Below are 11,464 nucleotides of genomic sequence, written 5' to 3' on the forward strand. Positions count from 1 at the left end.
GATCATATATTTAGCATTGTCTAAAAATATTTATTAATTCTGGCCAACATACTGGGTTGTCCTTCTCACACCTGTTATCAGTTCCAGAGTAATTAGTTTCTGCTTTATAGTTCAAAGAAAATTGTAGTTCACTAAGAGGTTACAAAAATTAAGGTTGTCTTCTAGTTAATACAAATAAAATTGGTAAATGTGGAACAAACGTGGAAATTGGTAAATGTGGAAATTTACATCCTGGAATTTGATGATAATTCTTTCTATTGGGGTCAGTTGTGTATGTTTTCTTCTAGGATGAAAGTGTATCTAAAACTTCAAAAAAAAAAAAAAATTAGCAGGAAAATAATCTGTGTCTTATCGTTTCTGTCTTACCTCAGAGAGTTCATATAAAAGTCAGGTACAATGTAATGAATAGACCTAAGACTTCTGTGATTGTTTGCAATTATCTGGCTACTATTTTAGGAATAACTGAAAGCAGTGTTTATTTTTATCTTCAGTTACTTGAATGACTTGGACAGAATAGCACAAACCAGCTACATTCCAACCCAACAGGATGTTCTCAGGACTAGAGTGAAAACTACAGGAATAGTGGAAACTCACTTTACTTTCAAAGATCTTCACTTTAAGTATGTAAATTATATTGCATGTTTATCTGTCTGTTATGGCTTCTGTAAAGTTCTTGTAGGTACACTTTCAGTAATGCAATTTAGCAAATTTTGTATAGCCACAATTTTGATTATTTTTCTTTTAGCTGAAAAGCTTCTTCATGCTTGGCTCAATTTTCTGAAGGCAACTGGGAGTCATCTGAAATCCTATCATAACTCATAATAAATATGGAGATACTAAGTAATAAATGCTTTGTTTATATTGGAAGCTTTTTGTAAAGACACTTTCTATGTAAATCAAATCTCATAATACTCAATATTGTATTGCATTAATATGTAGCTGTGCTATCAGATTTTTCCATTTAAATTCTGTTGTAGAACTGGAGGCTTGTAAACACTTGTTGCTCTTGTTAAAGAAACAACAACTCAATTTTCATGGAGAACTGAATTCAAAACTGATTGGTAGTTTTTTAAGGTAGTACTTTATTTAGTGATGAGGGACTGTGATTTATGTTCCCTGTGATGTGAGGTTTACAAAATAACATTAATATTCTGACCATTTTATGTCCTAAGACATCCATGATGAAAGCAAAGAATAATATAAATGTAATACTATTGTAACTACTCCTGATTAGCAAGAATGAAGAGAAATCTCAGTAAAAATTGCATTGTATGTACATTTTAGATTGTGTAGACGTAGTTGTCAGAACATCTATAGAGTAAATTTGTTCAGAATTGTCATGGAAAATTCTGTTTTTTATGTAATTGCTTAGTAAGTGTTGTAATATTGATGTTTCAACATCACCAGTACTGTGGAAAATATATTTTGTTTCTTAATTTTAGGGGTTTAAGTGTACGCATTTTTTTCCTCCATGAAATAATAGCTCTTAAAGTGTTCTGAGGAATCCTTTTTTCTTTTTAAGTTCTTAAGGAGTAATCTTGGAAATGATTTTGAAAATGCTTATGAAAATGTTTTTGTGGAACGTATTAAATGGGCAATAATAATGAGGATTATCGCTTGCATAACAGTATACCTAAGCAGAAGACTTTGTTAGAGGTTATAATATTTCCAACAGATTTTGGTCAGAAAGACAAACCTTTTTTTTTTTTTTTTTTCTTTTAATGTTTCCTTCTCTACTCTCTTTCTCTCTCTCACTCTCTCCCTCTCTCTCTCTCTATATATATATATATTTAATAGAAATCTAGTGACTCAGAACAATTTAAGATGTCTAAAAATGACAAGTTGCAGCTGATGGGCGTTCAATTAATCTTATGTAGTACACTAAATCAGTTGGTTTTCTATCTAAGTTTGTACCCCACACCTCCTCTTACAACCTGGGGAAAACAGGAAAGTGAGATGATCAAAGATGCTTTCAGTTTTAATAAAAGTGAGACTTTCCAGATAGTTATCTTACCTTTTTTTTTGGTAACCACCCACCCTACCTTAAAATATTTGTCAAATAATAAGTCTTCTACAAGGTTGGGGCTTGGAGGGAGAAAATAAACGACTCGTATAACCTTAACAAACTCAAAAATCACAATAAATAACTGGTATTCTTTTGGCCTATGTCACACTTTTCATATTTTGTATGGGTACTGGAATCATATTCTTAGATTAAATAACCTGAAAGAAGCAGAGCATGTCAAATCTGGCAACACTAGTTACAAAAAAACAACATGCTAATGAAATACGTTGCACAAATCCTTAAATTTGCACAATTGCTGATAAACCCTTGAGAGAGCTACCTATATAGCTAAGTAACATAGATAAGTAGGGTGATGACTGCAGAAGCATCTTTAGTGCTTTACCTTTAGTTCAGTGAATTTGTCTTAATATGGCATAGCCACCAATCTCACTGGAAATGTTTGCTTTCTTTAAGTAAATGGAATGGAAAGTCAATAAAGCATTTCTTTAATGACATCATTCTTTAGATAAGGGAGGTAGATTTGGCTGTTACAAACTTTCTTCCAGCACTGCATTGTATTTCGTGTAGTTTGTTGTAGACAAATTTATCATGAATAAGCAATACATGATTCTTTTGAGTAGCTGAACCATTGACTGCAGTATGAGTTTTAGAACCAGAGGCAAAGGATGGGCTTGCACAAAACACTCACACATTGGGAGGAGAAATACGTAAAGCATTTAAGCTTCTCATTCTTTAAAACTTTTAAATTTGTCTGCAGGTTAGGCAGCTGCTGTCAGTGTTTGTGTGCTGGGACTGTGACCTAACAGGCTATATATACAGGCTTCGAATGGGGTAGATGCAGGGCTTAGGAGCTTTGAGACCACTCTGAAATGGCTAATTATTTGGAAAGATACTGCTACCTTATCTTTTTTTTTTTTTTTTTTTTTTGAAGAAGAATTTTGTGTGCCAAATTATTCTTCTGTGCCTGTCTTTCTCTGTACTGATATAATATGTAAAAGAACCCTCATGACAAAAGCCAAACCATCAGGCTCTTACTACTTTCTGTTGAGATGTTCTGTCCAGCTGGTGCCAAAACTTCACCTAGCACTAAGTTTTAGCATGTAAAAAAAAAAATCAAAGATGAGTGCGAAAAGGTGTTTTTTGTAAAGTACTGGACATTTCAGTGCACTGTTAAAAAGACAAACCCAAAACCAGGCATCATTGGTAAAATAATGCCACTGGTGGAGAGTCTATTCTGAATTGAAACAAAGATTTCTGGTGAAAATCAGCATCTGCTCATATAAACTGAAAATTACACTTTCTTTTATCTTCTGAAAGTCTTCAGTCTTATGCATTTTCCCTCACTTCCCAGAATCTATCCTGGCAATGTAGTCTGCACAAGTCAAAATGATGGTTGGCATAAGGACCATGAAATACCGTAAGAGCACCAAATGCACGAGGATGTGCATGAGGATGTCATATTTTTGCAGTTCTTTGAAAGAGTTTTTTTTTTTCAACACGGTTCTTTTTTCATGTGCAATTTTGTGCCATGTTTCCTTACACATCTCAGTTATCATCTTAGTAATAATATTTTTGCATTGAGTGGTGCCTTGTGATATGCTTAATCCAGTTGAGATCCATGCAGTTTGATATTACAGTTCTGCCATTGGTATAAAGCTTCTAATTTATCATGTTCCTTAAAAGCTAGTATCCACAGAAAATGTACAAGGAACAATTTTCTTAATTTCTTAGTTACTTTCTTATTTATATTCTGGTATGTTCTATGAACAATGAGATATGTTGTTGTTCAAGCCTACATGCCATGCTGACTACCAAAAGACCTCAGTGTGGTAGCCTTATTACTGGTATAATACTGAATGATTCAGTCCATGCTGGAATACCTTTACAGGAGTTATAATTATGCATCTTAACAGTTATTACTTTAGATTTCTTTCCCTGGTCATATGTCATTCTATAACCAAATAAGGCTTTCATAGAATCATTAAGGTTGGAAAAGCCCTCCAAGATCATTCGGTCCAACCATCCCACTACCACCAATGTCACCCATTAAACCATGTCCCTAAGCACCACATCCAACCTTTCCTTGAATACCCCCAGGGACAGGGACTCCACCTGTACCAGGCAAGCCGTCCCAGTCCCTGACTGCTTTTTCTGAGAAGAAATTTCTCCTAATTTCCAACCTGAACCTCCCCTTGCCCAACTTGAAGCCATTCCCTCTGGTCCTGTTAGTTACCTGCAAGAAGAGGCTGACCCCCTGCTCCTGACAACTTCCTTTCAGATGCTGGCTATTTTTCTACTTAGAGCAAACTGGATGGAGTTGTAGGAAATGGTCTGTCCTGTTCTTCCTCTTCTGTCTTCTCCCTCCCATATTAACATTTTTGTACCTACTGAATTCTCTGCTTCTTCATGATAACTTAGAAGGAAGTTAAAATTACTTGAAAAAATCAACTGAGGACATTAAAAGTCAGGTCTTTTTTAAAAGGAATAATTGCATTTCCTTGTAACTAGGAGGAAAAATTCAATTTTTGCATGATAGAGTATTTGTTAAGCAAGCCAGGGAAGTCATATGGTGACCTTTTCACATTGTTTTGAAACTGTAAGTAATCACAAGAATTTGAAACAAGACTTCTTGTTCTGTGACAGGAAAGAGACAGGTGAAAAAGTCAGTGCTCTGTCCTACTGAGAAGATTCATCTATGTACATTTGTTTCAGGATAGCACTGTTACCCTCTTTTTGATGAAGTTATTTATTTTATTGGTTTAGTTCATTATATCTGGCCTCCAAAATACTTGAAGTACATAATGATATGAGAAGTTCAGTCACTCTAGCTCAGAACAGTTAGGAAATGGCCAGTAAAGTACGTAGATGGCAGAGAAAAGCAAATAGTGTTATAGAGTAGTAATTTGTTGATCATCTGCTGCTAACTTCTGGAGTGTGGTCTTTTCCTTTTACTCTATTTCAGTAAAGCTGAGAACTTAAAAGCCAAACAAACAAAACACCTTTATGTCTTATTTTTTCCACCTAACTGCATTTCCAAAAAGTGTCTTTATTTGAGGGGAAATTATCATTATTCCTTATTATTTGATGCCTATTTTGTCTTTTAAGAAGATAATTTTAAAATAATGTTTAGTGTCTCATAAAAAAATAAAAAAACCTGTTTAAACATGGTCAGCTGAAAAAATCAAGTTGTAATAGATTTTAGTAGAGATGAGTTGAAAATCATCAGTTTTTAGAGATTCCAAGTTAAATATGAAAAACTGAGAAATATATTTTACATTCAGATTTGGATTCAGAATACTGAGATAACAACAATAATAAAGTGGTGTTTGTGTCCAACTTTCTTAGTATAACATTTTTCTCCTGAGTACTGAAACAGGCAGCTCTGCCCTTAGTTGTAAAGAATTCTATATTCTTGACCTTTTATTACTTAAGACTTTTCATTCATTTGGGAGAAAGATTGAAAAACTTTCATATAGTTTGCACTTTTTTAAGCTAACATTGTGTATTTTTTTCTATAGATTACAATTAATTTCATTAATAAAGTTATTTGTAATTGTACAATTTATTTATAAATAAGCAGTTTTATATACCTTTCAACTCACTCTCTTATGTTTTGGGAAATGTATAGTAAAACTTCGAAGTGTTTTTTAAGGTTGTTTTTATGCTGAGATGTTAAATTGAAATAAATGTTGCAGATTTTATGCTGTTTTTCAAAATTCCTTGATCAAGCTTGCACAGCTGATGATTTCAGAGTTTATCACGTAACATTCAGAAAGCTGGAAATTCCAAAGTTCATTTCCTGCTTTGTACTTCTGTTTTACAGAATGTTTGATGTTGGAGGCCAAAGATCAGAGCGGAAGAAGTGGATTCATTGTTTTGAGGGTGTTACGGCAATTATTTTTTGTGTGGCGTTAAGTGATTATGACTTGGTTTTGGCTGAAGATGAGGAAATGGCAAGTACCTTGGTGTTGAAGTAGTGTAGTTGCTATATAGAAACTGAATAAATTTGAAAGGAAAGCTCAGTATCTCTTACAGTAGTACTCCTTTATAATACATAGTCTTTGTGTGAAAGGTTTTAGAGAAATGATGATAGTTTGTGCTTTCAAGTTTCAAAAATACTTCCTCATATTCTCAGGCGTACATTAAGACAAGTATTCTTTCAGTTGCATTTTTTCATATTTCAAAGGATGCAAAAATTAATGAGGATGTCAGGAGTACATATCCTAGCATTTTTAAAGGTGCTAGCAATATATAATAAGAAATGGCTTTTTCTCTTTCTACTTTCCTATGTTTTGTTTCATTTCTTCAGCCTTCATGTTTTTCTTCTTCCCAAATGTTTTACTCAGTTCTTTTTCCTTAGTTGTAGAAATCTTTCTTTTTCTTTTTCCTTTTCTATGCTTTCTCTTCTTTCGAGATGTGACTCCTCCCACATCAATGTGCACAGAGTGTATGCTTTTTATTATCTGGGTAGTTGAAAGTGATGCTAGTCTGTTGTGTGTAAATCATTAACAGAGTCCTCGTGTTCTGTAGCTTCTTGCAAAATGCTGTTGGAGGAGGAAAGAAAAGAAAAAAAAAGAAAAAAAAAACAGCAAGTCAAATGTTGTTAAAATAGGTCATATCTGCTATCCTGCAACGTAAATGGCTGGAAGCATTGCCAAATTACTTACGTTAGATAATTTTTCTACAGAGTTATTTTATTTATTTATTTATTTTTAAATCCACCAACCTGCTCTTTTAATTCTCTACTTCTTTGGAACTACTCCTTTCCTTATGCTGGAATCTTGACTACATGCAGAATTTAATTTTCAATTTTCAAAAGGTCTAATAAGTGTAAGGCAAATTCAGGTTACTTGGAAACCTTTCTATAATATCCTTACTGCAAAACGTCAAACCACACTAAAAATTCCTATCAAATTAGAAAAAACTTAAGCCTGGAAATGAGAAAAGAAAAATCAAAAAGCAGTTGCTTAAACCTTCATTGTATCATGGAATCATTTATGTTGGAAAAAAAATTAAAAATCGTTAGGTTCATGAAAGTGTTCTTTGGCCTTTCTGTGTTTCTCTTGGTAAAATATGGTTCTGCATGCTGGAAATTTAGATTTAGTTTTACAACTTACCTAGTTAATTTGTGGCTAACAAAACATATGTATCCTGCTTTTACTGCTGAAGTCTGATAAAATACAGTAAGATTTTTTTGTTTGTTTGTGTTTTGTTTTCCAAATTACAGAATCGGATGCATGAAAGCATGAAGTTGTTTGACAGTATCTGCAACAATAAATGGTTCACAGACACTTCTATTATTCTCTTCCTGAACAAGAAAGATCTTTTTGAAGAAAAAATCAAGAGGAGTCCTCTCACTATTTGCTACCCTGAATATGCAGGTATTGGGAATGGGCAAATGTCAAGTAATTTCCTTATTTTTGATGCACAAATTAGGAGGAATTTAATAACTCTAGGTGTCTAAATTATTTCAGTAAAATGCAGTTTAAGTTGGTAGATTTTTTTTTTTTTTTTTATGAATCACAAATAAAATAGTGCTGAAGTAAGATTAATCTTTTCAACCAGATGAAATAATGCTGGTCCACTGGTAACATTTACATTACTGCTGCAGTGCTTGTCAACCTAATCTATTTAGCCCATTTTTTATTCTGTTGTCCTCCTGTCTGTTGTACTTTTTTTTTTTAACTGAGCAGAAATCCCTAAGCATACATCAGAGTTTATTTGAGGGAGAGTATATATTAGAAGTAGTTGGCTTGTTCGGGAAATACATAGCAAAAGTTTATCTAATAAGTCTTAGACTAGTTATGTATCATTTTCATTGTAACTCCAGACTGTTCTATTGTACGGAAGATATTAGATTGGAGTCAAAAAAAAAAAAAAAAAAAAAAAAGGCTTAGGAGAAATATGTATGCTATTTGTTTGTAACTTAATGGACGTTGGCTGGAAATAAACAAACGTGTTAAAAATATAAAAAGTGAAAGTGAAGGAAATAAAATATCCTAGTCTAGGGAAGAGCGTTTAGTCAGTAATGATTTGTTCCATCTACCACTGCAGTAAATACTCTTCCTGCAGTCCTTAGTCTATTATTATTAAAAATGTGTCCAGAGGGTTTCCTATACATTTTGTTGTAAAGCAGGTTACTCACTTTGTTGTAAAGTGAGGTTACTTAAATCAGCATACTCCTTTTTAGGTTTAAGTAGTTATTTATTTAAGTTACTCTTTGGAAATAACTTCCCTCAAAGATATAATATACATCTTGTTCTTCCTGTTTGAAACCTGAGTAATTTTTTCCTTCTAGGATCAAACACTTACGAAGAAGCAGCTGCTTACATTCAATGTCAGTTTGAAGATCTTAACAAGAGAAAAGACACAAAGGAAATCTACACTCACTTCACATGTGCCACAGATACAAAAAATGTGCAGTTTGTTTTCGATGCTGTAACTGATGTCATTATTAAAAATAACCTTAAAGACTGTGGCTTATTCTAAGAACAGAGAAGAGGTTGTTAAATGGTAAATTATATGCCTGAAAAAAGGACTTAGGCATTTGGAACATGCCAATGTTGTGTGAAACTTGCATACATATACTTAATTCTCTTTATTTTATTTTTAGGTTTGAAGAATGACTTCGCACAATTCTAATCTGATTGGTTTCAAGTTGAAAGAAATACAAAATATGTTGTGCTGAATGATAGATCAGTACTGTACTTGCCTGTTTTAACAGCTTTATTTATGTTTGTCTTGTAAATTTAATTACTTAGGTAACACTGAGATGTCTTTTGACTGTATGTAAACTTGTAGTAATGTATTTGTATAAACGTTGAACGGAATATTTTAGTAATTTGATGTCCTCTAAAATTTCCATGGTTTATGAAGATACTGTTAGAGGAGACAGACACTTTTTGCCTTTGGATTATTTAAACATCTTGTAAAATTAAATTTTCTTTTCATCTTGAGGGTGCATGCTGCCTTATTACTTTTGTTGGTAATACTGTATATGACGTTAGCTTTTTTGATATTTAAACAGCCTCATACACCTGCTCACATTTAAAGAAGCTTAACCAATAAAACTTGTTTTTTTGCCTTAAGTTTTGAAAAAAACGTTTTTATAAATTTAGGGTAAATGAAAAAAATATTTTTAAAACTTAAATTCACAGCTTATGAAATCTGGGTTTACAGTCATTGCAGCACAAACGTGGCAACACTGAGAAATTGAATTTTAAGGTTCAGCTATTATTGAAACTCATGGAAATGCAAAAAGGAAGTTAAAAATACACAAATACACTTGTAGAAATAAAAAAAAAAAAAGAAACTGTGGTCTTTACTCACTGGAGTGAATGGTCTTTAAAAAATGCCATTAACAAAGGCAGGACTTCAGAGTAATATGATTTTTTTTATTATTATTATTATTGAGAATTAAAATTGTGTTCTCCTTTAACTCTTTGCTATCTTCTGGTAATAAAACTAAAACGATTTTGATAATTTAATCACTACAGAAATATTAAGTTCTCCAACTAGACATGGCACAACGTTTTCAAGAATTAAAGCAATTTCTTGTTGCATATAAAAAAGAATCTTCATTATGTTGAGTAAGGTGATTCGGTGATTTTGCAGATACTGTTTTTTTTTTTAATTTAGTGATATTTAAAGTCTCATACTCTCTTTAAATAATAAGTTAAAGATTATGATTTTCTTCTGGTTGTGCTTTCATTATGTGACTTGCAATCTTAGGTATTTGTCATCCATTGCCTTATGGTTAGTGCCAAAACTGATTTTTATACCTATTTTAAAAGGAATAAGCTTCTATTTGTAAATAAGTTCATGGATGGTTGTCTCAAATGTATGTCATCTAGAAAATACAAACATACCAAACTTGGAAGTATGATTTTCTATACTTGTTTAGAATATTCCAGGCAGCTACAGTACACTGAAGAATAAGTCTTTGAATCTGTTGCTATTTTTCTATATTATCATAGCTTATATGTTCTTAGAAATGTTCAACCAAAATATTCAACTCATTGTTCTGTTATTTAATTTTTAATTGTGCATATGTTTCATTTAGGCCTCAGCTTAAGTAAAACTGCACTTCTTATGCTTTGATGTTTCCTTTCTTAGGTACAGAATTATTACGTGTGTTTCAAATGAAAGGTTAGAAAGGAATTTCTAATTTATTACTGGAGGTTGTTAAATATATTCATACATTGAAATCTTTCAGCAGTTATCGTAAACAATCTGTATATCCTGGGCTGCTTTTAATTGTGCTTTACAGTTCTGGATATGTAACTGATTTTAAATCTCATTGAACTACTTTGTGGAAATTGTATTTACACCTACGTTCAAGTTGGTTTTTGTACTTGATGTAAACAAAAATTGGGATTAATCAAATTGCATAAATAAATCTAAATTTTGTGCCTTGCTTGAAAGAAATGTTCTTCCTTAAAGATGCTGATAGAAATATTTCTGCATCCATCCTATGGAGATAACTAGGTAGTAAAAATTAGAAGATGCAAAGGCAAAAGTTTTTGCAAGAAACAAAAACAATAATGAGCATAAAATTGTCATTTTCAGTTTAGTTTCTAAATATTTTTCCACAACTACTGTTCCTAACAGCTTCAATTTGAGAATTTTGGGAATTTCCTAATTGGTATTTTCTGCAATATTTGTGTCTTAAGACAGAACAAAATTCTGAAATACGTTTGTTTTTGAGTCCAGGAGGATGAGCTTGTCTTTTTTGACTTACTGAGCTGACAGCTGGTATGTTTCCTTATGGATGTTCTCTCTGTAGTGGTTCTTTGTCTAGTTTTATAAAATGACTGTACAAAAATTGTTCATATTCAAATATTAAAGGCCAAGTATGTAATTGATCACATCCATCAAGAACTTTCCAAAATTAGGTTTTTGGTAGAAATTAATTTGTTAAATTTAATTTGAGAACTCCTGTATATGTTAACAATAGTGATATGATAAAAAGTTATATATATTTTTTGTATGACATATTCTAATAATTATCTGTACTGAAAGCAAATACTTTGATTCTGTTCTGAATTTGTCTAGCTTTGTCTTTCAGCCCAACGGATCTTAATAATAACTAAGCAGACTGTTGATATAAATCCTTTCTCCTTTTTAGGTTGTAATTAGATGATACAGAATAATGCCAATACGAATATTACTTACATTTGACTGATCATATGAACTTGCCTGAGCTTCATAAATTTTAACTACATACTTTTTTTTTTTTTTTTTTTTTTTTTTTTTTTGTTGGTACATGCTGCAGTGGACTTGTCTTAACTACTTTGGGCAAAACTGTTTGAGTATCTTGAATAATGGAGTTGATCATTCTTTGTCCTAAGATGAAAGCTGTTTATCGTCTTAACCTGCCGGTCTAGGAAAAGCTATGAGGACTTACATGCAATGGTGGGAGCTACATGCTTAGTTTTC

At 32.3% G+C, this 11,464-nt stretch overlaps 1 protein-coding gene across 2 annotated transcripts in view; it reads left to right on the forward strand.

Moving 5' to 3' along the window:
• Window positions 1–8,982, forward strand: part of GNAI1 (G protein subunit alpha i1) — a 34,285-nt gene extending 25,303 nt beyond the window's left edge. Inside the window, exons 5-9 of one of the 2 annotated variants that reach the window (XM_084300842.1) lie at window positions 492–620; window positions 5,850–5,979; window positions 7,254–7,407; window positions 8,325–8,539; window positions 8,640–8,982. In XM_084300842.1, coding sequence (XP_084156968.1) covers window positions 492–620; window positions 5,850–5,979; window positions 7,254–7,407; window positions 8,325–8,515 — 604 coding nt within the window. In that variant the 3' untranslated portion in view covers window positions 8,516–8,539; window positions 8,640–8,982. Of the gene's footprint in view, window positions 1–491; window positions 621–5,849; window positions 5,980–7,253; window positions 7,408–8,324 lie in introns of both variants that reach the window. The other variant, XM_084300841.1, reaches the window with a different exon arrangement.
• Window positions 8,983–11,464: the final 2,482 nt, after the last annotated feature.

Source organism: Netta rufina, assembly GCF_964035555.1.
Source record: "Netta rufina genome assembly, chromosome: 1".
Classification (NCBI taxonomy): Eukaryota; Metazoa; Chordata; class Aves; order Anseriformes; family Anatidae; genus Netta; species Netta rufina.